Source organism: Miniopterus natalensis, chromosome 2 (assembly GCF_054644295.1).
Source record: "Miniopterus natalensis isolate mMinNat1 chromosome 2, mMinNat1.hap1, whole genome shotgun sequence".
In the NCBI taxonomy this organism is placed as follows: Eukaryota; Metazoa; Chordata; class Mammalia; order Chiroptera; family Miniopteridae; genus Miniopterus; species Miniopterus natalensis.
The window spans coordinates 175,230,865-175,255,059 of NC_142082.1; the positions used below are offsets into that span (position 1 = coordinate 175,230,865).

Sequence of the window (24,195 nt, forward strand, 5' to 3'; positions counted from 1 at the left end):
AAGATATATCAAAAAAAAAGAAAAAAAAAAGAAGACATCACCCTAGGAAAGAGAGCGTGATATACAGGTAGGGCAACTACTGTAAACCCAGCCCACTACTTCAGATAACAGTACCCTGATTTTCATCTGAGGATCTATTTCCCACCCTCTCTTAGACCCTGTGATTCCTATATGAAGTTACCTACCCGCCCCCCTCCCCCAATCCAGGGGTGGAGCTCATGACCTAGAATAAGCCAACTGGTACATCTCTCTCATTCCCTCTATTACAGTGATTGGTTCAACAGTGTGCACAAGGTCCTAGTAAAACCAGCAAGACTTAATTCCGGGACTTCTGTTTGAGCTATCAGTTAAGTGTGCTTCTTTTCTCTCTTTGCTAGATTTTGTATGCTGATGAGCCTGAAGCTGCCAAGGGCTACCATATAGAACCTAAAGAATGCAGCAAAAACTGTGGAGAGACAGAAAAGAAGCAGTGAAGTCCAAGACCTGATATCATTTGAATCCTGAAGCTGGATGCATATGAAGGCCAATTTCACCACTAGATGTATTAAAAATTACATACAGTAACAGGTTGTTTCTCAAGGACCCCTGACTGCTATTTCAGCAGGCCCTCTGCATGTAGTTTAGTGGTCAGCCAGGGATTTGGCAGAGTTTATACTCAGATTTTAGATCCCATCCCTTCAGTGGGCCCCTTGCTTCAAGATCCCTCTCCCCCCAAATTTCAGCTTCTGTTCCAACAACCCTGAACATAGTTTGCTACCACCTTAAGCCAATAAGACTGCAGTGTTTCACTCCTGAATTTGAAGGGCTGAGAGACACTCTCAGGCGAAAATTCACTAACTCATTATTACTGGTTGCTGAGCAAATTTTCTTGTGGTTTCTGACTGCTTTTATTCTTTTTCATATCTTTGAAAGTTATTTTCATTATGTTTTCTCTATTTTTCCTAGTTATTAACTGCAAATGGGTCTTCTTGACTACTTTAGGCTGTCTCCATTGCCTCCTTACAAGGATATAGAGGTATTCTTGTCAATTACTTTAAATTACTGATTATAAGATTTTTCTAAGATATTTATGCTTTTTAAATTAGGCTATTTCAACCCACTTTGTAGACCATAACATATAGAAAGACATTTTTTTTTTTTTTGGCTAATTTTGCTCTTTTGAAGTTGAAAGGAGGGTTGGCAAATTTTTCTGAAAAGACCTGATAATAAATATTTTTGGCTTGTGCGCCATATGGTTACAGTTGCAACCACTCCACTCTGCCATTGTACTGTGCAGCAGCCATAGACAATATGCAAATAAATGGGCATGACTGTGTTCCAATAAAACTTTATTTACAAAACCAAGTTGCAGACCTGCCAACTGTACTTTGTCGATGCCCAAGTTAAAATATATTAATAATTTCCCTTACCAGGCAACTGAGCTCTTTGAAGGGTTTTAGTCACTGTGATATATCAACCAGAGGAAATTCTGATTAAATACTGGTTGAAACAATTAACATTTCCTTATGCCTATATAAATCTATTTTATTTCTCTTAATAGCTATCTGGTACAGTATTTCATAGTACGGGTGATTAAACTTGATGTACTTATTCCCTGTTGATGGACATTTAGATCTTTCCCCATCAGTATGTATTAAAAACCAGGCAGTCATGAACATTGTTATTAGTAGAGAGTTTCTGGGTAACACAGATCCTTAGCTGCGGAAAAGCCAGGTAGCAGGTACGAGCATTTAAAAATACACTTACTCAGCGTTTCCGCCCCCTCCCCGCCTCCGCCTTTTTGCCGAGGGGTGGAGCGCGGGCGAATGCAGCGCAGGCCGGGCAGTAAAATCCCTCGCTCGGGCGCTCGTGAAGCGACTCCTCTCGCACAGCAGATTTTTCTCAAGAGCAATCGCACAGGGCGTGCAGGAGGAAAGCTGCCATGTCTCTGACGGCGCCGACAGGGAGGGATTTGGAAATACTGGCTTCTTGCAAGAAGCGCCTGGACAGCGACTTCCAAGAGGACCACGCCTTCCTGGGAGGCCCTCATGCCCATCAATTTTGCCCTTTCTCGGGTAGACTGAGGGAGCAACTCCCCAGGTATTAAAAATGGCCGGGAGACAGGAAGGCGAATTGAAGATTACCGGTGTGGCATGAGACGAAAAGTGAACAGTGGCGAGGCCCAAGTAAACACAGGACACCGCGAGGGACGCCGCCGCCACGGCAGCCGCCCCCAATCACCGCGGAGGACTCGCTTTCCCAGAGGCCTCCGCGGCCGGCAGGGACCTTAAGCCCACCCGACCCTCGCGAGCAGGGGCGGGGCCAGGGCCGGAAGTCACGTGCTGTGACAGCCGCTGGCGTGAGGCCGCCGTAGCCATCCTGGCTGGTGGGTGCTGTGACCGAGGGAGGCGCCGCGGTGATGGCGGTGGAGACGCTGTCCCCGGACTGGGAGTTCGACCGCGTTGACGACGGCTCGCAGAGTAAGAGAGCGGCGGGCGGACGCTGCCGCGCAGGCCTCAGCCTTGGCGGCGCCCCTGCGGGAGGGCTCCGTGTCGCGGTGGCTGCGCAGCCCTCCGACTAGGGGCACTCTCTGCCCCTTGGGGTGTGAGGGGAAAGCGCTCTCGAGCGTTACTTTCGGGGTCGGGGGTTCCCAGCAATGGCCGGTCAGGCTGGCCGGGTCAGAGCTTGGGGTTCGGGGCGGCGGCTCTCCTGGTAAACCCGCGGTGCACACGAGGGAGCGGCGTCCACTTTCTGCGGCGCTGGGACGCGGGCGGGGCGGGTCCGGGAGGCCCCGCAGCCCCGGGAGCGGAGTGGCCCTGCCCCTGGACGCCGGGGCTCTCGCCGGATCTTCAGAGCGTTCACTTCTAGAAGAGGCTGCCGTTCGGGTTCCTGTTTCGGGTTCCTGTTTTTCCTTTTTTCCTCCTCAGCAAACTTTTTGGAAGTTTGAGTGGTTTTTCCTTTACATTCTTATAACCATAGAATATTGCGGAAAAAGAACTCCAAAAAAACAAACAAAAACACGTGAATGCTAATTTATTTTCTTCCCTGCCTTTTTTTTTTTTTTTTAAGTAAGATAAAAGTGATGTCCTGCAGTTTCCATTGCAGCCAGAAAGGTTTCACAAATTACAGCAAATCTGCTTCAAATTTGCTTCATAAAATTGAATTGTCTGATTTAACTTGCAAGTCCAGCCAAAAGAAACTAACAGATTCAAGCCCATGCGGCAAAATTTAGAAGCTAAGCTAACTATTTCAGTGAAACTCTACTTGAGATTAATACAAATTGATAATATGTTTCTTATCTTTGGTGACATTAATCTGCATAAGTGATAGTGATATTGAGACATACTACTTGTGAATTTGTTCTTTAATAGTTTTTCCAAAAGGTGAATGTAATTTTTAAAAATTGAATGTAAATTTTGCTTAATTTTACAAACTTAGATCTAGTTACATATTATTACTCTCAAAAAACCTGAGTTTAACTCAGGACGGTGTGCAGTTTTTCATAAAACATTCCACAAAATATTAGCTTCCATGCAGCATGAAAAAACACACACAATTGTAGTGGTAATAACAAAATCCTTTAATTTTGTGGGGAGAGAGAGGATTCTCTACTTACTGCACCTTGTCATGAAGTTTTATGGGCAAAGGTCCCCTACTTTGCCTTTGGAGTAAGTAATGAATTCTTATGTGTAAGGATTCATTACTTTCATCTTCAAAAATTGGAGTAAAAATCTGTTACTGGGTTTGAAAATGGTTCATCTTAGAGTAGGAGGATCAGATTTACTCAGCAGACATTTTCTATGTACCAGGCACTATGCTAGGTATTAGTGATACAAAGATAAAACGAAGAATGCAGTCTGTTGAAAGAGATAAGCATGTAAAGAGGTTTTTGGAATTTCACTCTGAAGAATCACCATGTAGTTCTTATTTCAGATCTTTTTAACTTTTACTAATTTTGCTATTGCTTATTTTACCAACAAGGTTTTCTGTTGCCTGCTACTTTGTGAACTCCCAAGCAGATTAAATAAGTAATCTATTGGCATGGTTTTGTAGTTTTGTCGTTAAGAACTCGTTAGCTGGTTAAATATAGCTATGGTAATTTTCCATGTAACTGAGAATTAGACGTGTACTTGGGATTTTGAGACTCAAGCAGTTTTTAAGTTAAGCTGTAGGGAAATGACTTCTCATCTCTGTGCCTGATTTTCATTAATTTTCGGACTCTGAATCATGTAGAGTAATTGTTTTCAGAATTGCCTAGGTTAGTGCTATATTAAGATAGGAACATTAATGAACTAAATCGATCCACCTGATTCAGTGCATTAGTTGCAAAATAAGGGAGGATGGGGAGCTAGGTCTTTATCTTTATGAATCAGAAAATACGTTACCTTAGAGTTTGCTTTGCATTGCTGATTTGAGGAGGGACAAATTTTACCTTTATTAGGAGACAGAGATTGAATAAGGTTATTCACATTAATAAAAAATCTGAGTTGGAGTTGAATTTGCTGCCTTTGTAATAGTAATGTATTCTTATGTATAAGGTGAAATATTTCATTAATATTGATGTATACCTTTTATTATTCAGTTTATTCCAGTGACTCTGTAGAATCTATTAGTATGTAAGTTCTGTAAATATCAACCCAGTGTTCTGTACTTAGTGTTCTTTACTGGCTTTTTCAACTCTATTATGATAGTAAAATAAAATATCTTGTTAAGTTTGGGACATTACAGGAATAATATTCATTATGATGAAGCAGGTCTAAATACATTTTAAAAACAATATGTAGGTGTATTTTAAAACAGTTTACTATGTATAGAATTAAGAATTATGCTTTTAAATTTTGGTTGTATGACAACGCAGATTTTTCATCTGATTCAGGTCATAATTTTTTGGGGGGGGGCAAAAAACGTTTATGACTAAAACATAGAAATCAGGACATTGAATTGTCTAAGGAATTATTTTATGTTCAATAGCCCTAGATTATAGGGTAAATGAAATAGTGACTTTTTCATAATACTCTAAAGCTGGTTTTAAGATGACATATATATATATATATGTATATGGCAAAACCTGCTTTTACAGTTATTTTATCTATCTGGAAAATATTGAAAGCTGAATTATTATTTAACTTTGAAACTGTTTCCCATAAATTAAGATGTTCCAGAATAATACATTTAATTGCTTACTGTGTACTTTGCTGTGAGATTATTTGAAGTAAATGTCCTGTAATTTTTGTACTTCTCACTGTTTTAAAATTTAAATTTAGAAATTCATGCTGAAGTTCAGCTTAAGAATTATGGGAAATTTCTTGAGGAGTATACATCTCAACTGAGAAGAATTGAGGATGCACTGGATGATTCAATTGGAGATGTTTGGGATTTCAATCTTGATCCTATAGCATTAAAGGTTTGATCTTGTTTTATTTTTTTATTTATGCATACATTTTTCCGGACATACTATATCTTGAAAACATAACTGTTAAAAATGGAACATAGGTTATTTGGGATCTAGAGAACTGAAAGAAACATGGAGAAAAATTGTTACTTTCCTTTTCTCTAAGCCGTACGGGTATTTTTGTATGTTTTTTTAAAAAATGACACAAACTCAAAGCCTTTTGTGTCAAAAATGACTCAAATTCCAACTCTTTGTTTTTTTAATCAAGAAAACGAAGAGGGTTGTAATAGAATATTTGGGTGGGGTTATTTTATATACAGTGAAACACATAGATTTAAAATGTACTTTTCAGTGAGTTTTGCCAAACATATATACTCGTGTAACTCAAGATACAGAATAGTTTCATCATTTTAAAAAAATCCCTTTATGTTATTTAGAGAATCTTAATGTGGGAGTTATTTTTTAATGTATAAAATAGGTCACTCCTGCTCTATTTCCACTCCAGACCTTGTTTTATCTTTGAAACTATAGCCTGTTACCACTTAATAACTAACATTTATTGAGCATTTATTATGTACTAGACACTGTCCTAAGTCAGCTTTCTTGAGATATAGTTTTCATATCATTCAATTCTTTGGTTTTTAGTGTATTCACAGAATTGTGCAACTAGCACCAGAGCCAATTTTATAACATTTTCACCACCCCCAAAAGAAAGCTGTACCCATTAGTAGTCACTCCCTATCTGGTATGGTGCTAGTGCTGAGTATAAGGCCTACCACAAGTTTAAATAAAATAGAGTTAGTACTAATTTGTGTATTTAAGATTTCAGTGATTCTTGTCAAATTAAAAAATGTTGTTTTCCTTGTTTATATAGCTTTTACCTTATGAACAGTCTTCCCTGTTGGAACTCATAAAGACTGAAAACAAGGTACAGATACCTAAACCTAAGAATTAAAAAAAAATACTTTAGCTATCTGCTATAATTTACTTTCTTCTTTTATGTTTTTACTCATGAAACTAGGTCTTAAACAAAGTCATCACAGTTTATGCCGCACTTTGTTGTGAAATCAAGAAATTAAAATATGAGGTAATTATTCTTAAGACATTAAAAACATCATTTAAAAGCAAATATTGCTTATATGTGTACATTGTGCATGAATATTTATGTAATGTTGAATGAATTATTTAAAGTAATAGTAGTAATAATGATGGCATACTTATTATGTAACAAATACCATGCTAACTCTGTGAATATTTATAACAAACCCAGGGAGGTATGTGAGAAATAGATGAGGAAACTGAGGTTTAAAGAAGGTGTCACTTGCCTAACATCTTACTGGTAGTAACAGTTTGCGTCTGGGTCTGCATACCTTCAAAGTCTGTGTTACCTGACGTATGTACTTGCTTTCTAGATAAAACTGATTTTTTTTAAAAAGCTTTGAATTTTTAAAATAGTTTGTGTTTCCTTGCCCATGAACAATCAAAACTCTGAAAGAAGTTGGTAAACTTCCATCTTTTTTTCTCTTTTTGATACTATATGTTTGCTTTGATCTACATTGTGTTAGTCTTCCGTGCACTAATGGTAGGGTGTGGTACAATTAGAGTGGTCTGATAAGACAAAGTAAAGGCTAAAGAAATCAAGAGATAACTTTGACTATCAGTAATATTTTTGTTACTCTAAAGATAAATTGAATTTAGCTGAATTGTAAGCAGTTTTTGAATTTAAGTGAATTTGTGTCTAAGTGGTGTAGTCCTCTGCTAAATATTAAATACGGATAACTAAGAGAGCCTAGTAACTTAAAAACAAAAGAGCAACTTGTAAAATTATTTTAATTTTTTTTAAACAGGCTGAAACTAAATTTTATAATGGTCTCTTGTTTTATGGAGAAGGAGGTAAGTTTTAAAACTTCACATTGGAATGTCGTGATGCCTTTTTTGATATTTAAATGAACAAAAAGTTAGCAGACAATTCTAGGACTATCATAATGTATTAGTATGAGAAAATAAGCATTCAGATTTTTTGTTGGTTTGTTGGTTTGTTTGGTGAACAGGTGAAAAAAACCCCTGAGTGATGAAGCAGCAGCAAATTCTCTAGTCTATTTGTGATATTTTTATCAATTACAAAGCACTGTAGCTAGATGAGAATTTTCCTTGAATTTATTAAATAGTGAAACAGATAGTTACTTTCAATTGTGTTATTAACGATTTTCTCATTTTTCTCTTCAGTGTAAAAATTCTGTTAATGCTATGCAGATTAGAAGATGTACTAATTAAAATATTTTTATTTTTTGATGTTGATTGAGTTTATATAAAAACAATTGAAATACAGTTTTTCATATTGCCTTTTAAAGCCACAGATTCTAGCATGGTGGAAGGTGATTGCCAAATTCAAATGGGGAGATTTATTTCATTCTTACAGGTAACTGATTTTTAATTTTTAATTGAGGTTTTTCTTTGAAAAGTTTGAGTGAATTACACATAATTAAAAAAAGATTTCTGAAACCTTCAAATGGTAAAAATTTGTACTGTGAGGGTAAGACACTTAGTTGGCATTGGATTATAATTAAGGAGATCATAATTCCTAAAAGATTTTCATAGCATATTTAGAGAAATAGAGATCAAAATAAGTTTTTTTATATAATTTTATTTATGGACAACTTGTCACTAGGCCTTTGAAAATAATTTAAACTTTGTACTAGGTAAGAAAAGATAATTTATGTCAGGAAAAGTTGTTATTGGAGATGATTAAGCTGTTAAATGAGCAATATTGAGATGTTTAAAGCAACTGCACTTGATGCTTCTAGCCATATGTTTCAATTTAGATAAGCTTTTTATCACTGCAAAGTCTTAGTTATTCTAGGTCTTTTGGTTTAATTTTTTCAAAAGAATGAAGTAGCTTCTATTTGTCACCTCTCCATCATAAGAGCAATGTGTGTACAATATGACAAAAGCAAAAATTGGGAGATGAAGTAATAATACCAATAGTTCCACCAACCTTCTGATTGTTGGTTACAAGATTTGATTATTTCATTGACTCAAGCATGCTAATATATTGTTCAGATCTTTTATATCGTTACTACTTTTTTTGGCCTACTTGACCTAATTTGAGAGCATTTTGTTGAAATTATCCTCTGTTATGGTATGGGTCAGTTGGGGTGCAGTCCAGAAAGCAATTCATGCAAGGTATTTCAAAAGAGGTTATTTAATGTAGATAGTTGGTTACATAAGAGTTGGAGGGCTGAAAGAAAAAAGAACAGTAAGGTAATTCAGAGGAAGCAGAGACAACCTTTACATCTAGGGGGAAAAAGGGAAAAGATTGGGGTTGCCAGAATCTGGGAGCTTGGAGAAGCTCCCTGGAATTAGCACTTACACTGTTTAGGGATTAGTGCTGCCTAGCTGTTGCTGGTACCTCTGTGAGGGCAATATGAGGTTGGTTCTGTAGTGGTGGAAGAAGCTGGAGGCTGGAGCAGTCTGCCGTTGCTGGGGTGAACTGCTTCTGCCTGGGTTTGTCATTAAAAACCGTAAGAAATAGGATGTCTTTTTCCTGCCTTCTAGTCTCCTTTTAGTGCCACCTGTTGGCAGAGCCTAATAGGAAGCCTGCCTGGCAGGAGTTTAAGAAATGTAATTTCTAGGGTCCCAGTGATTGAGTCAGTTTCTCCCCCTATTTTTGTCAAATTTCACATTTCTTATTTTGAAGATATTTTATTTGGTGCATACAAGTTTAGAATTGTTAATAATTCTTGATAAATTGAATCTTTTATCATTATATGGTGACCCTCTAAGCTATACATAATGATAATTATGTATATAATATATAATTGTATAAATATTATATATAGTAATTAGCTGTAATAATGCTAACAGCCTTTTTTGTCTGATATTAATACCACTGCCCCAGCTGTTTGAGTTAATGTTTTCTGGATTTATCTCTCTTCACTCTTTCAATCTTTCAGTGTCATTATGTTTTAGTTGTGTGTGTGTATTTTTAAAATTTTTATTGATTGATTGATTTTAGAGGAAGGCAGAGAGAGAGAAACAAGGATTTGTTGTTCCACTTGTTCATACTTCATTGGTTGATTCTTCTATGTGCCTTGACCAGGGATCAAACCTGAAACCTTGGCTTTATTGGGACGATGCTCTAACTAACTGATCCACCTGGCCAGGGCCATTTGTGTTTCTTTAAAACTGCATATATGTATCTGGATTTTGATTTTTTAGAATACAATCTTAAAGTCTTTTAATTGGCTAATTTATTTTATTTCTTTTTTTATAGTCTATTATCTGGACTTGTTTTTGCTTATTTTGTGCTGCTTGTCCTGCATTTTCTGTTCTTTTCTCTGCTTTTATTAAACCTTTAGAAATTTAATAAGAAATGTAAAACTAGAGCTATTTAAGTAAAATTGAAATGCATTATTTTCATTTTCAAAAATGTTAAATTGTTTTTGGATCCCAACGATAGCTACATAAAATTCCATTTTTAAATATTCAACAAATGTTTTATGAGTGTAGCACATGTTACAAACCATTCTTGCTGCTGGGGATACAGCAGTGCACAAAACCAACAAATTCCTGTCCTCATAGAGCGTAAAATTTAGAACAGCTGTAGATTTAATCATTTTAAGTATGTTAGGATACATACTGTTTCTATAGGTTTAAAAGTTGAGAACTGTTGAACAATTTTTAGGAGGTGTGGGACATGGTAGATGCAAGTTAATTATTTAATCACAAACGTATTCTTGGGATGATTAGTATTTCACTTGCTGTGTGCCAAGGCTGTTTAAAACTAAGGTTAAAGGTAAACATTTGAAATTATGTCAGAGTGATTCTCCAGACCCCTTCCTCTCATTGTCATTCTTTATAAAATGGCAGCTTTTGCACCTCTTCATTCATTCAGATGTTCATTCATTTGTTCATTTGATAGGACAGAAGTTTATTGAGAAGGAGTTGAAGGTTAGCCACTGTGCTAGGCAGTGGATATTCAAAGAAGGAATGAGACAGTCTCTGTCATTCAGGAATTACATGTGTAAAACATAAGACTTAAAATAGAAGTATGAATGAAATGTGGGGTCAGAGAGGTAGAAGTGACCTTGGGATGCAGGAGGTGAGTTAAAAATGGATTGCTCGAGGGATGCTTAAAGTTGGCTGCAGGTTAACTGGAGTTCTTATTGGAAAACTATTTTGTTTTTTTAACATTGTTACCCTAAAATTCAGTCAGAAATGGTGACATTTAAAAAGCAACTTTGTAACATATACCCAACTTGTCATTTCAGGAACTGTCTTGTTTTGTTACGAGGTGCTATGAAGTGGTGATGAATGTAGTCCATCAGTTGGCTGCCCTCTATATCAGTAACAAGTAATGGATTTTAGAAATATTTTTGCATTTATAATAGAGATACAGGAAATGCTTTTCTAAAACTAGCTAATTACCTGAAATAGTTTTTTGTTCACGCATTCATTCCTTTGTTCACTTATTCAGCGTTCTTTGAACACTCATCCTATTTCAAATACTAGTTGATGTGTTTAATTAAATGATAGGTTAATGAGAGACAGTTTCTACCATGGCGAATGAACCCATATCTGTCTGAATGAGAATGTGGACAGAATAATCATAAAGAAATTTGATTATACAGGAAAAGGCTAACATACCATGTTTTTTTATTCCTTTCCTCCTTTACGTTGAGGTTCCCAGACTCATTAGAATCACACGAGACTTTTCGTTAACTACAGAGTCTTTGGGAGTGGGGTTAGGGAATCTATATGAAAAAATTTTGTGACTAATTCTAATCTTCCAAGTTTGGGGACCACTGCCCTAAATCAAGAAAAATGATTAAACTTTCATAAAATACTCACCATTGTTATTATATAAAGTATTTATTTTGTATGATTAATAGTTTACACTTAAAATTTTCCCCATGTACTATAGTTATATGCTGCATAATGACATTTTGGTTATTGATGGACCACATATATGATGGTGGGTCCCATAAAATTAAAATGGAGCTGAAAAATTCCTATCACCTAGTGGCGTTGTACCCATAACAACATCATAGTACAATGTATTACACAAATATTTACCATTGTCTTACAGTTGCCTATAGTATTCAGTACAGTAGCATCCTAGGTTGTAGCCTAGGGGCTGTAGGGGAACAGAATTTGTCACCCCTAAAATATGTCTGTTTGGCATAAGGGTTATTTTAGGCTCATTAATTTTAAAAAACAACTTGGGAGAAGCTCTGAAAACCAAGTATAAGTTAATTTTTGCAAAAGACATTTACATTTATAAGAGAAATCTCCATTTGTAAGAGTTTCTCCCTCCCTGTACTAAAATAAAATCTGTCTTTTATTATAGGGATGTCATAGCCAAGAGCCCAGAGAGTAGAGGGAAAATTGTTTTTCTCCCCCACAGAGAAATAGGCTATATCATATAGAATAAGTGTATAGTAGGCTATACCATCTAGGGTTGTGTAAGTGCACCCTATGATGTCTGCACAATGACTGAGTTGCCTAATGATGCATTTCTCAGACTGTATCACTGTGCTTATGTAGCCCATGACTGTACTTAATTAAATCTTACCATAACTTTGTTAGGTATATGACTAGGGATTCTCAGTTATGAGAAGAGATAACAGGCTTAGAGGAATTACTTGCCAAGATTCCAAAGCTATTTAGGTACTGTTCTTTTGTTTACTAATACATTCATTGTTGTTTTTACATACCGTGCTACATCCTAACTCTTTAATAAACTGGAAGATAGTGTTAACTGTTTCTCATTCTCATGTTTTCCCCTCAGCCAGGTATTTATGTTCTGTCCTTTCATTGAAACTCCTCATCGCACAAGGGAATAGTGCATAGCTCTCCCAACCCCTGCAGTACCTGGTGTGTAACTCCTCAGCACCACACCCCTGCCCAAGAAAGAAGAAATTTATTTGATTCTGTGTTTAATTTTAAAACATTCTATCTTGTAGAATATATGCGCTTTGATATATAAGTACTATTTCTTTTTAAGATTTTTTTATTGATTTTTAGAGAGAGGGAGGGAGAGGGAGAAAGAGAGAGAAACGTCGATATGAGAGTGAGACATCAGTTGGCTGCCTCCTGAGCACCCCCTACAGGGGATGGAGCCCACAACCCGGGCATGTGCCCTGACTGGGACTTGAACCAGCAACCTTTCGGTGTGACGCCCAACCAACGGAGCCGCACCAATCAGGGCTATAAGTACTATTTTAAATTGTTTACTGTTGAGTAAATTGAGTCTCTAGAAAGTAAGATTGAGCTACCCTGGGGCTTTTGATTTTGGTGTATTCCTTGTTGTTGTCACTGCTTCTCGGTAGGGAGGACAGCTCGGAAATAAAGCTGACCGAAGAGAAGGTTAGTTCCCAAATGCCAGTTTGGGTAGGATAACAAGGATTCTAGTTGGGAATTGGGAAATTCTAATAGTTTAGAAAGAAATGAGTATCAGTTATTTCTCTCCCTCCCTCCTTCCCTCCCTCCTGGCTAGTCCTTCAGGTTTAAGTGACTGAGGTTATACATGGACCATGTTTTGTCATGTCCCCACCCACTGAGTTGGGTATAGGCAAGGGTAGCCCAGACTCTGTATGTATAAGTTAGTTCCCTTCTTGGGAAAGTGCAAAAGGTAATAATTTCTTGGATCTCTTAAGTTTTATGGACTAAAGCCTAAATAAAGATAAATTCATATTAAGATCCCAAGAGCTCCTGCTGCTATGTTTTTCCTTAAAATAAAAAGCGTATTATTTTAACTTGGGTGTTATTTTATTACAGGGGTGCACCCAAAATTATAGAGACAACTGGAGTTCATTTTCAGGTAAAAGTAATTTAACTTGATCTGGAAAATGAGTTTTTACTGTATTGCTTTGGAGTTTGTGTGACCCGGGAGTACAGTTATAGCAGGACTCTTAAGGGTGTTGGAACTTGTCCCCTTTCACTCCCGAAGCCCATGAGGCATTACTGACCCACCGTCAGTGTAACTCATAGCTTTCCCCGGTAGTGGCCAATGCACATTCTTCAAGTGGAACATTTTGAGAGAAATAAATCTGCAGTATCACAATTAGAGATGAAGTATTGGGCAAAGTGTTTCTCTATTTAAAGCTAATTATTCCATCTGATGATCAGTAGTTTCACCTGTAGCTTAATAAACTGATTTATCTACTGCTTTAACTAATTCAGTAATTAGCTAAAATGTGTTTAACTTTAAAAATCCACATGAAGCTTAACTTCTAACTAGTGATTAAATGGTAATTAAAGGTTTTTTGACAGACTATGTATGAGCATTTGGGAGAGCTGCTAACAGTTTTGCTTACCCTGGATGAAATTATTGATAATCATATCACGTTAAAAGACCACTGGACTATGTACAAAAGGTGAGCCAATTAAAATATTCTTTTTGTATTAGTAAAAAGTAAACAAATAAATAGTACAGATCTGTAAAAGACCTGGAGATACATATTTAGAAGGATCTCACGTCAGATGTTTTTATGAAGATAATGACCATTCTTTAATTTTAGATGGATTTGAGAGTATCATATACTTGTATAAAGCATCCTGAGTCTTTCTTTTTTTTTAAATATGTTTTTATTGATTTTAGAGAGGAAGAGAGAGAAACATCAGTTGGTTGCCTCTGACACAAACCCTGATCAGGGACTGAACCAGCAACCCTGGCACGTGCCCTGACTGGGAATCAACCTGGCAACCTTTTGGTGCATGGGACAATGCTCAGCAAACTGATCCGCACCAGCCAGGGCAAACATCTTAAGTCTTGACTACCTTAGGACTCAGATTTATTTTTTCCTTGGATTCTATTCAAGTGACAGTTGCTTTTCCTGAATTTGGTTTTATTTCATTGTATACTCCAATACTTTTTTAAGTCAAGGCATTTTATTTAATTCAATGTTAAATATTTACTAAATGGTATCTAGAGAGCATCAGGTATCTGAATTTAAAATGATATAAAACATGATTACAAAATTAAATGTATTAGGATTTTTTGGTTCAGATTTTCAAATGTGTAGAGCTACACAGGAAATACAAAATTTTGATTTCTGGGAAAAATTTTAATTAAAACATTTACCAGGCAAATTTATGGTCTTTTTTCTGATCTTCCACAAGGTTACTGAAATCTGTTCATCACAATCCTTCAAAATTTGGAATTCAGGAAGAAAAACTAAAGCCATTTGAAAAGTTCTTGCTGAAGCTAGAAGGACAGTTGCTTGATGGAATGATATTTCAGGTATGAGAGCTGTATGATAGTAGAATAAATGGGCTTATATTAGTTGACCTAGTTCAGAATTACAGTAGGATACTTCTATAGCATACTGTTGAATATGTTTTTCTTTAAAAGTGCTTTGTCTTAAAGCATTGTTAGTGTACTAAAATGTAATTATTTCAATATCTAGTAGCAAACAGAGTTAGTGTACTAGTTGTATTTGGAGTGAGGGTTCTTTTTTAAGTATGTAAAAGGATAAAGCTATTCAAAGATTAACATCTAAGCAGTTGTGTTAAGTATTGTGGTGTTTGCCTCTAAATTTAGGTTTGTAAGACTACCTTTTAAAAGTCTATTTAATTCTTCTGAGGTTCAGAAAATATGATTTTCATAGTCCAGGTAGCTTCTAAACCACATACAGCTATTTAAACTTAAATTAACTAAAATGAAAATTCATTTCCTCTGCCACACTGACATTTCAAGTACTTAATAGCCACTTGTAATTTAATCATCACACTGATCAGTCATTGATCGGTATACCTTAGACTTACATGTGTTACATGTTAATAATTTCAATAGGCTAGGAGGAAAAACAGCCAGAGATAGTTTGTGGCCAGCCATAATAACAGATGTAGAACATTTCTGTCATCACAGAAAGTTCTGTTTAACAGCAATGCTTTGGGTAGTGTGTACTGGAAATTACATTATATTTCATGTAATATCTGCTTCAAGGTTACTTTTAATTTATATTTCACATGACCCCAATTTTAACAGATTCATCCCAACTCTTGTTTATATCAGTTTAACTTAAAAAAAAAAACAACAAAAAACTGATTTCAGAGAGCGGGTGGGGGGAAGAGAGAGAGAAACATCAATGATGAGAGAGTGTCATTGATCTGTTGCCTCCTGCACGGTCCCCTACCGTGGATCAAGCCCAAAACCTGGGCATGTGCCCTGACCCAGAATTGAATTGTGATCTCCTGATTCATGGGTCGATTCTCAACTACTGAGCCATGCCAGCCGGGCTATATCAATTTAACTTTTAATCCATTTAGATTCAGAAGGTAATTTTTTTGGTCATTGATTCTTTTTCCAGGAGACGTTTCTACACATGCTATAATAAAGTGCTAGGAAAGTAATTGTAAACAGAAAAAATAAACTCTTTTTAAAAGTGCAAAGTAAATAATAAAACATGTTTTCCAGTGCTTCATCAGATTTATCTTTTATACAACACAGTGTATCTCTTCATATTGAAGTATAGATTTTTGGTTCAGTTTTATGTCACATAATTGGTACTCAGATTTGTAAGTACATGTGAATTTTTTATTCAAAAGGATTTAGATCTCTGGTAAAAACCTGAACTTCAGTGTTAGTAAAATTAAAATGATGAATGTAGCTGTTTATCACACAGTGTATTTAAATCTGTTTAATAGCTTATTGAGAGTCTAACTTTCTCTTTAAATGTTTCCTCTCTAGGCTTGTATAGAGCAGCAGTTTGATTCTCTCAATGGAGGAGTATCTGTGTCAAAAAATAGCACTTTTGCAGAAGAATTTGCACATAGCATTCGCTCAATTTTTGCAAATGTAGAAGCCAGACTTGGTAATGTAAAGTGCATTTTTTGGTTTTTGTTTATAAAGTTTGCATTTTTTTCGAAAGTAGAATTTTAAATATAGTTGTTCTGTTTTTCTCTTACGTTGTCATTTTATAAGGAGAGCCTTCTGAAATTGACCAGAGAGACAAGTACGTTGGAACTTGTGGGCTCTTTGTGCTACACTTTCAAATTTTTCGAACTATTGATAAAAAGTTTTATAAATCTTTGTTGGACATTTGTAAGAAGGTAAGAACTTGAAACTTTTACTTCTTCAGTTTGAGTAGATGAAAAAGTTTGGCTAAAAGTGGATATTTTAAAATGTATTCTGTTTCTGCTTACAAAAACAGTAATTTTTATAATAGTAATTACAAAAATATATTCATTTAAAAAACACAAGCATTCCAGAAATAAGTAACATAGTAAATGAAAATGCCTTATAATTCCACTTAATATAAATACATACTAGTGGTTGTTTTCCAGGTTTTTTCCTATACATTAACGTCCTATTACTACTTTTTTCCTTTCTCCCCCTTTGTTGCCACTCATTCTCATTATTGAGTCAAAAATTACATTTTTTCCTATGTCTTTGCTGTTTCCATGGTGTGGCACCTGATTGAAAGATTGAAACTCTAGTTTGTGTGAAGAATCAGGTGATACGTGGCCATGAGAACCCAGCCATCGTGGGCATTTATGTTTTATTTTTTCACTAATACAGAGTGAAAGTGAAGGTCACGAGAATTTCTGTTTGCTTTTTTGCATATATTTATTCATCTTAAAATTCATGAGTGTGTGTATATTGTTTAACATTTAGGCAGAATAAAATTCTCGTCATGCTCTGTACCAGCTATAGGAATGCCATAACTCTGTGCCACAGTAGGATAATCTGTCTCATAATATATTAATGAGTGTTTTTCATGGTTAATTTTTCTTGAAATAGTCTTCTATTGTGTGTTATAGAACTATTAAATAACTTATTGTTTAGCCTGCATTTAATGATTTGTTTCCCCTTATGTTTACTATTTCAGGTACCAGCCATCACTCTAACTGCTAATATTATTTGGTTTCCTGATAATTTTTTGATCCAGAAAATACCAGCAGCTGCCAAACTTCTAGACAGAAAAAGTCTTCAAGCCATTAAAATACACAGAGATACTTTCCTACAGCAGAAAGCTCAGTCACTTACCAAGTAGGTTTAATAGGTACCCGTAATGAAAATATTTAGATATTTTTTATTTTTAAATCTTATACTGAATCTAAATATATGTAAAGTATATGAATTATAAAATCAAACATACAGAGAAAAGGTTGGGCGGTCTCTAGGAGATTTATTTTCTAGGAGTTTTTTTTTGTTTTGCTTTTAGGCTTAAACTCAATTTAAGATTTAGGTAAATTATACTTTCTGGAGATATATATGTATATACAGATATACATGTATATACACATGTACATATATATGCACACATACAAGTACACATACTTTTTATTAAATGCATGAAATAGTTTTGTTTAAAGTGATGAAGTCTACAGCAGATGTCATTTGATGACATGAAAACATTGTCATGATTCAGTGATGATTTTTGGAGGAGTTGACTTTAATTCGATACACTCCTTCATTTTTATGAAAGTAATGTATGTACATATTTAAAAAATTAAAAATTAAAGGTTTAAAGGGAAAAATAATTATCCCTGGTACCTTAGTCTTCCCTAAAAGAATGCTTTTAACTTTGTTTTTTCTGATATTTATCTTATTTTTTTGTTTAACTTATTTTGTAAATTTTCAGATATACACAAAATAGAGAAAATATAAAGTGCTTCAGTGTTCTCATCACCTAGCATCAACAGTTAAATTTACTGCACTTTCTTGAGTACAGTGCTAAACTCACATAACGTGGGCGAAGATTTTAAGTGAAGTACACAGGACTCTGCCACTGGCTCTGCGCTGGACACAGCTTCTTTCTGACATGTTTAAAGGATAATAGGGATACTTACCCACCTTCTGTTGATCTTGACTGTCTAGGGAGAATTGGGCCACTGCTACCCAATGGGGGAGGGAAAGGAGTAGGTCAAATTTAGGAGATCCTCTAAAGCATCTTTTAGCACTTCTCTAATTCATGATTAAAGTCAGTGGAAAATGACAGCTCAATTCAGGCAGGACTACTTATGGCAGAGATCTCAGAGCTCTAATACTGTGTGAAACAGTTGGGAAGGTAAAAAGACCTTAAGTTTGGGTTTAGATTAAAGAGATGAATTGAGTAAGATGGGGGAACAGGGACCAGGTTTAGTACAGTAATTTTAAAAAGATGTGGGTATTTTAGTTATAAGAGGCTTAATGTTCTTTTAACAGTGTGATACAATTGCTAAAAATGCCAATACATACTTAGAATATATTTATAACTATACCCAGGTTATGGAAACTAGTAATTATGATATCTGGACCCTGGGAATTGGTAGTTCCGTCAATTTCTTATTGGTCAGGTCATAGTTGGTGTTTGGTGGTGCCAGATTTTAAGAGGGTCACAAATTGCGGTATCCCTAGATGAAGCTGAACAGAATGTCAGAAGACCTGAGAACCATGCCCTTTGAAGACTCATTGAAGAGTCTATATAGTTTGGCTTTTAAAAAAGAAATCTGAGGAAGATGTGGTGGATATCTGTAAGTATTTGAGGGGCATTCAGGTTAAGGAAGGAACATTTGATCTCTGACTTCAGAATATTGAACTAGAACCAAAAGATGAAAATGACGTATTAATAATAACTGCTGACATTATCGAGCTCTTAAATATTTAGCAGGCATTGTACTCAAGGCTTTAAACAGTGTTTTATGTAAAACCTGTAACAGTGTTAGGTGGGAAATAATAAATGCTATTATTCATCCAGTACTTTTGATAAGCCAGCGACTGATCCATGAGTTTCATATGTATCATCTCCTTTAGTCATCAGAAAATGATATGTGGCAAATATGATTGTTATTGCCATTTTATTTTAATTACTTATTTTGTAATAGATCTTTATTGATTTCAGAGAGAGGAAAGGAGGAGAGAGAGAGAGAAACATCAATGATGAGAGAGTCATTGATTGGCTGCCTCCTGCACACCCCCAACTGGGGATTGAGCCCTCAACCCTGCATGAACCCCAACTGGGAATCGAACTGTGATCTCCTAGGTTGATGCTAAACCTCTGAGCCATGCCTGGCCAGGCTGTTACTGCCATTTTACAGATGAGAAAACTAAAGTGTAGAATGGTTAAACTTGTCCAAATTTAAACAACTAATAGGTGGCAGAGCCTGGCAGTCCACCTCTAGAGCATAAGATGTTAACTACTCAGTAGTACTATTTTTATCCCATTTTTAGATAAGAAATAGGCTTAGAGACATGAACTTTGCCAGGCCACACAGCTAAGTATGTGTCAGAGAAGGCATGCAAAACCCATACCCATCCTATTCTGGAGCCCTGCAGCAGGTAGCGTTGTATAGGCTGCTCTGAGAGGTAATGTAAGCTTTCATTAGACCTGTATAGGCAGAGTATAGATGACCATACGTCCAAGGTGCTGTGGGAAGCGAGTCTTGTATGTGGAAGATTGAATAAGTTGACTTTCAAAGACCCCCACGTGATAAAATATTATGTTTCTAAATTCTTTGATTTTAAAGATACACAGTGACTATACAGCTCCATGGAGCTAAAGGGGGCAGTGTTTTTTCCATTCTTGCAATTCTGCTGTAGAAACTCCACTAATAGCGAAACCCAAGAGAGGTGAAATGGTGTGATCAGTATGAGCTTTGTCTAACAGTTTAGAAAAAGTTGAAAGGGTGACTAAGAGCTGTCCCAGTCATGCTCCAGAGTTCATTATGTAAATGAGGAAGAAGCATCTGGGGACATGCCCCTGCCCCACACTATACTCTAGACCCCAACTGGCTAAGTGCGCCAGCCACCTCTTGACTGGGGTTCAAGGTTTGTAGGTTGCTGCATTTTGCTTTTCATTCACAACCATTTCGACACTGGGAATACTGACATTAGAGGATAGAGGTAGTAACCTTCATTTCAAACCCCCCGTTGACTTATAGGTGTTGACACTGTTTAGTGCTTTATATTAGGGTAGGAGATTTTTTTCCTGTTTGTACTTTGAAATGAAGCTGACGATATGACAGGACCCGTGGCCATTTTTGGACTCCCTTTGTCAGTTAACTTACTTTTAAAAACTTGAAGCAGTTTCATTTGTATATACTTAGAGGAGACAAAGATCATCTGGTGTCTGGATGTATGGGTGATGGGCAGAGTGACAGACAGACCTCTGCTTTATCCTGCATACTCTGATCTAAAACTGAGTGAATACTCTTGACTGTGTTAGCCTTCTTCATGATGTTATAGACATGATTGCTGTCAGGGAGGGCTCCATAGTCTAGGCCCCTTCCTTCTGTCCTTGCTCATAACCTTTTTGGTCCTTCCTGTACATTATATTCCTGCTGAGTCCTGATCATAGTCTCCTCCTCAAAAGTGGAGACACGCCTGGCCAGCGTGGTTCAGTGGTTGAGCATTGACCTAGGATCCAGGAGATCGAGGTTCGATTCCCGGTCTGGGCACATGTCCAGGTTGGGGGCTTGATCCCCAGTGGGGGTTCGTGCAGGAGGCAGCCGATCAATAACTCTCTCATCATTGATGTTTCTGTCTCCCTCCCTCTCTCTGAAATCAATAAAGATATATATATTTTTTAAAAAGTGGAGGCATTACCTTAGGACCCTGCTCTTTCTGTGTGTTCCAGACTTTTAAATTGAGTCACCCACAAGTCAAATAATACACTGTAGCACCATTCTAGGTGAAGCCAAGAGTACAATATTAGTACCTTTTGTCTAATGGAATCCTGGCTCAGTGGAAAAATTTTTTTCTCAGATTTGGTGGTAAGGCTTGACCTTAAAACACATTTATTGTAAATTTTGATGTAATCCCTCTTCAGAGTTGTTTTTTTGTTGTTTTTTTAAAAAATATATCTTTATTGATTTCAGAAAGAGGAAAGGAGAGGGAGAGTGAGAGATAGAAACATCAATGATGAGAGAGTCATTGATCGGCTGCTTCCTGCACGCCCCCGATTGGGGGTCGAGCCCACAACCCGGGCATGTGCCCTGACCGGGAATCAAACCCCGATTGCCTGGATCCTAGGTCTACACTCAACCGCTGAGCCACCCCCAGCCGGGCCAGACTGAGTTCTTGAGATATCAGATTGCTTGGCAGTGTGGCTAGCCAATGACCTCTGTGGGATTCTCATCTTAAGTGGGTCTCTTTTTTTTTTATTGATTTCAGAGAGGAAGGCTCTTGCCCTGAAGTACTATCCTTTAGCTGTTTGTGACCAGAAGTAATGGGACATTTCTCTACCTTATCTAACTGTAGATGTTTTTAAAAACGAGTTGGTAAAGTCAGATCCCACAAAGGGAATTATCCATTCTTTGCACAATGAGTTTTTAAAGTAAAAATATATAGTTTAAGCAGCATGTGGGCTAAAAGTTCCTGTCTTGAGTGATTTGAGATGCATTGGTAGAATGTTAGCATTTAGCCTGCAAATAACTATATTAAGTCTTTCCAGGATAGGAAAGCTTCCTAGATTTGGGGTTGAATCTTGACTTGTATATTAGTTATATGATCTGGGGCACATAGTGTCTGTGTGTCAGTTTTCTCTACTGTAAAGTGGAGATCGTAATGCCTACCTCATAAGGTTAATGTGAGGATTGAACTAGTTGATTTGTGTAAAGTACTTAGAACAGTGGCTGGCATATGGTAAGCATTCAATAAATACTGGCTTTTATATTCAGATTCTGATCACTTCCACTCTTCCATTCTGGTTGAAGCTGTCATCCTTTTATTTATTTATTTATTTTCTGTTTTTTTAATATATCTTTATTGATTTCAGAGAGAGGAAAGGAGAGAGAGAGAGAGAGATAGAAACATCAATGATGAGAGAGTCATTGATTGAGCCCACAACCCGGGCATGTGCCCTGACTGGGAATCGAACCCCAATCGCCTGGATCCTAAGTCGATGCTCAACCGCTGAGCCACGCTCAGCCGGGCTGTCATCCCTTCTGCGTCATCACTTTAGTGTCCTAAGTGGTTTTCCTGCTTTTACCATCATTCCCTTTATAGCTGACTTTCAGCCAATGTATTGATCCTCTTCAAAGTTAAATCAAGTCACTCAGCTCATATTCTTTAGTGAGTTTCCACTGAAGTCCTTACTCTTTACAAGGCCCTCCCCACTCTGCACTTTTCCTACTCCCCCAAACCCCCATCCCTGTCCCTCTGTGGTTTCCTTTTCCGTTTTCATCCCTGCTCTCTGTGCTCCATTGACTTTTTCTGTTTTACTTGAATGTGCCAGATGTGCGTGCTGTTTTTAACATGTTTTGCATTGGTTACTTCACTAGAATTTTCTCATATATTTGCATGGATTACCCATTCATCTTCAAGTCTTGCTCAGAATCACCTTTTCAATGAGTCTTCTTTGATCACTGTATTTAAAATTGTACCAACCTAGACCCTAATCCCTTTACCCTGATATATATTTTCCATAGTACATATCATATGACATCTTAGACAGTTTAATTACTGATTTCTTTATTATACAATGCACCCTTTTAGAATGTAAACTTTGTGGGGGTGGGGATTTTTGTCTATTTTCTTTACTGCTGATTTTTGTTCTCAGTACTGAGAAACAGTGTCTGGTTTATATAGGCATTCAGTAAGTATTTGTTGAGTGAATAAATTACATATGTATATATGATATCTGTATTTTGAAAATCAGAAAGATGAAATGGCTGTTGCAAGGAAATGTTTTATTCCAACCAATACAAAGAAATGGAATAAATTTTCTTTTCTTTGCTCAGTAACCCCAGTATTTCCCTTTGTTAGAGATGTGCAGTCTTACTACGTCTTCGTGAGCTCATGGATGATGAAAATGGAATCTCTCTTATCTAAGGAGCAGAGAGTGGATAAATTCGCTGAAGACCTCACCAATAGATGTAACGTTTTTATACAGGTAGTTGCATCCTCTTACTTAGAATTTGTTGAGTGTTATTTCTTTGTTAATCTAATGTACAGAAGTTATACGTCAAAAAAACTGGAAAGGATTGGGTATGTTTTTGTTTTTAAAATTGAAATTGATTAGATTACACTTGGAGCTGTGTAACTTATTTATTTTTTGTAATTTATTTAGATTTTCTAATATATGATTTAAATCTGTTCTCTTCAAAGTGTGACTTTTTTCTGTATTCATGAGCTTTGATGTGTTGTATTCCTCTTACCCGTTAGTTCAAAATATTTAAAAATTTTGTGATTTCTTTATTGATCTGTGGCTTATTTGGAAAGAGATTTATTATTTTCTAAATATATGAGGATTTCCTATTTATCTTTCGGTTATTGATTTTAGCAATAATAATTTCAGTATTTTGAAATTTGTTGAGATTTGCATTATGGCCCAGCCTATGACAGCTTTAGTACACATTTCATGGACACTTGAGAAGAATGTGTAATTTGTATTTGTTTGGTCTAGTGTTCTGCATATGTCAGTAGGTCATGTTTGTTAATGATTTTTGTCTGCATAGTCTGTCAGTTACCGAGAGATTTGGGTTAGACTCCCCCACTGTTATTGTGGATTTCTCCATTTATCCTTGTAGCTCTGTCAGTTTTTGTTTTATATATTTTGATACTAAGTAAGTGCATTACATTGGGAATTGTATTATCTTCCTGGTGAGTTGAATTATGAAATGCTCCCTGTGTTCTCTAGTTGTAGGTTTGTTTTGTGTGGTTATAACATAGCTATACCTGTTTTCTTTTAGTCAAAGTCTACATGGTGTGTCTTTTTGATCCTTTTACATGCAACCTCTTTGGCTCCTGATATTTAATGTGTGTCTTTTATAAGTGGTATACATTTTCCCCCAATCTGATCATCTTTATTTTTTCTGTGTATGTTACTATTACTGATGTATTTGGATTTAAAACTACCACCTGACTAGTTGCTTTCTATTTGTCTCACTTGTTCTAG

At 36.4% G+C, this 24,195-nt stretch overlaps 1 protein-coding gene across 4 annotated transcripts in view; it reads left to right on the forward strand.

Annotated features, from left to right (window-relative positions):
• The first annotated feature begins 2,359 nt into the window (after positions 1-2,359).
• Positions 2,360-24,195, forward strand: part of WASHC4 (WASH complex subunit 4) — a 52,180-nt gene continuing 30,344 nt past the window's right edge. For 2 of the 4 annotated variants that reach the window (XM_016223177.2, XM_016223178.2), the window contains exons 1-14: positions 2,360-2,459; positions 5,244-5,383; positions 6,246-6,299; positions 6,393-6,458; positions 7,219-7,264; positions 7,723-7,790; positions 10,642-10,724; positions 13,151-13,193; positions 13,646-13,749; positions 14,495-14,615; positions 16,065-16,188; positions 16,299-16,426; positions 17,206-17,366; positions 23,064-23,190. In XM_016223177.2, the coding sequence (XP_016078663.2) occupies positions 2,399-2,459; positions 5,244-5,383; positions 6,246-6,299; positions 6,393-6,458; positions 7,219-7,264; positions 7,723-7,790; positions 10,642-10,724; positions 13,151-13,193; positions 13,646-13,749; positions 14,495-14,615; positions 16,065-16,188; positions 16,299-16,426; positions 17,206-17,366; positions 23,064-23,190 (1,326 nt within the window). In that variant the 5' untranslated portion in view covers positions 2,360-2,398. Of the gene's footprint in view, positions 2,460-5,243; positions 5,384-6,245; positions 6,300-6,392; positions 6,459-7,218; positions 7,265-7,722; positions 7,791-10,641; positions 10,725-12,343; positions 13,194-13,633; positions 13,750-14,494; positions 14,616-16,064; positions 16,189-16,298; positions 16,427-17,205; positions 17,367-23,063; positions 23,191-24,195 lie in introns of those variants that run through there. The other 2 variants (XM_016223179.2, XM_016223181.2) reach the window with 2 other exon arrangements.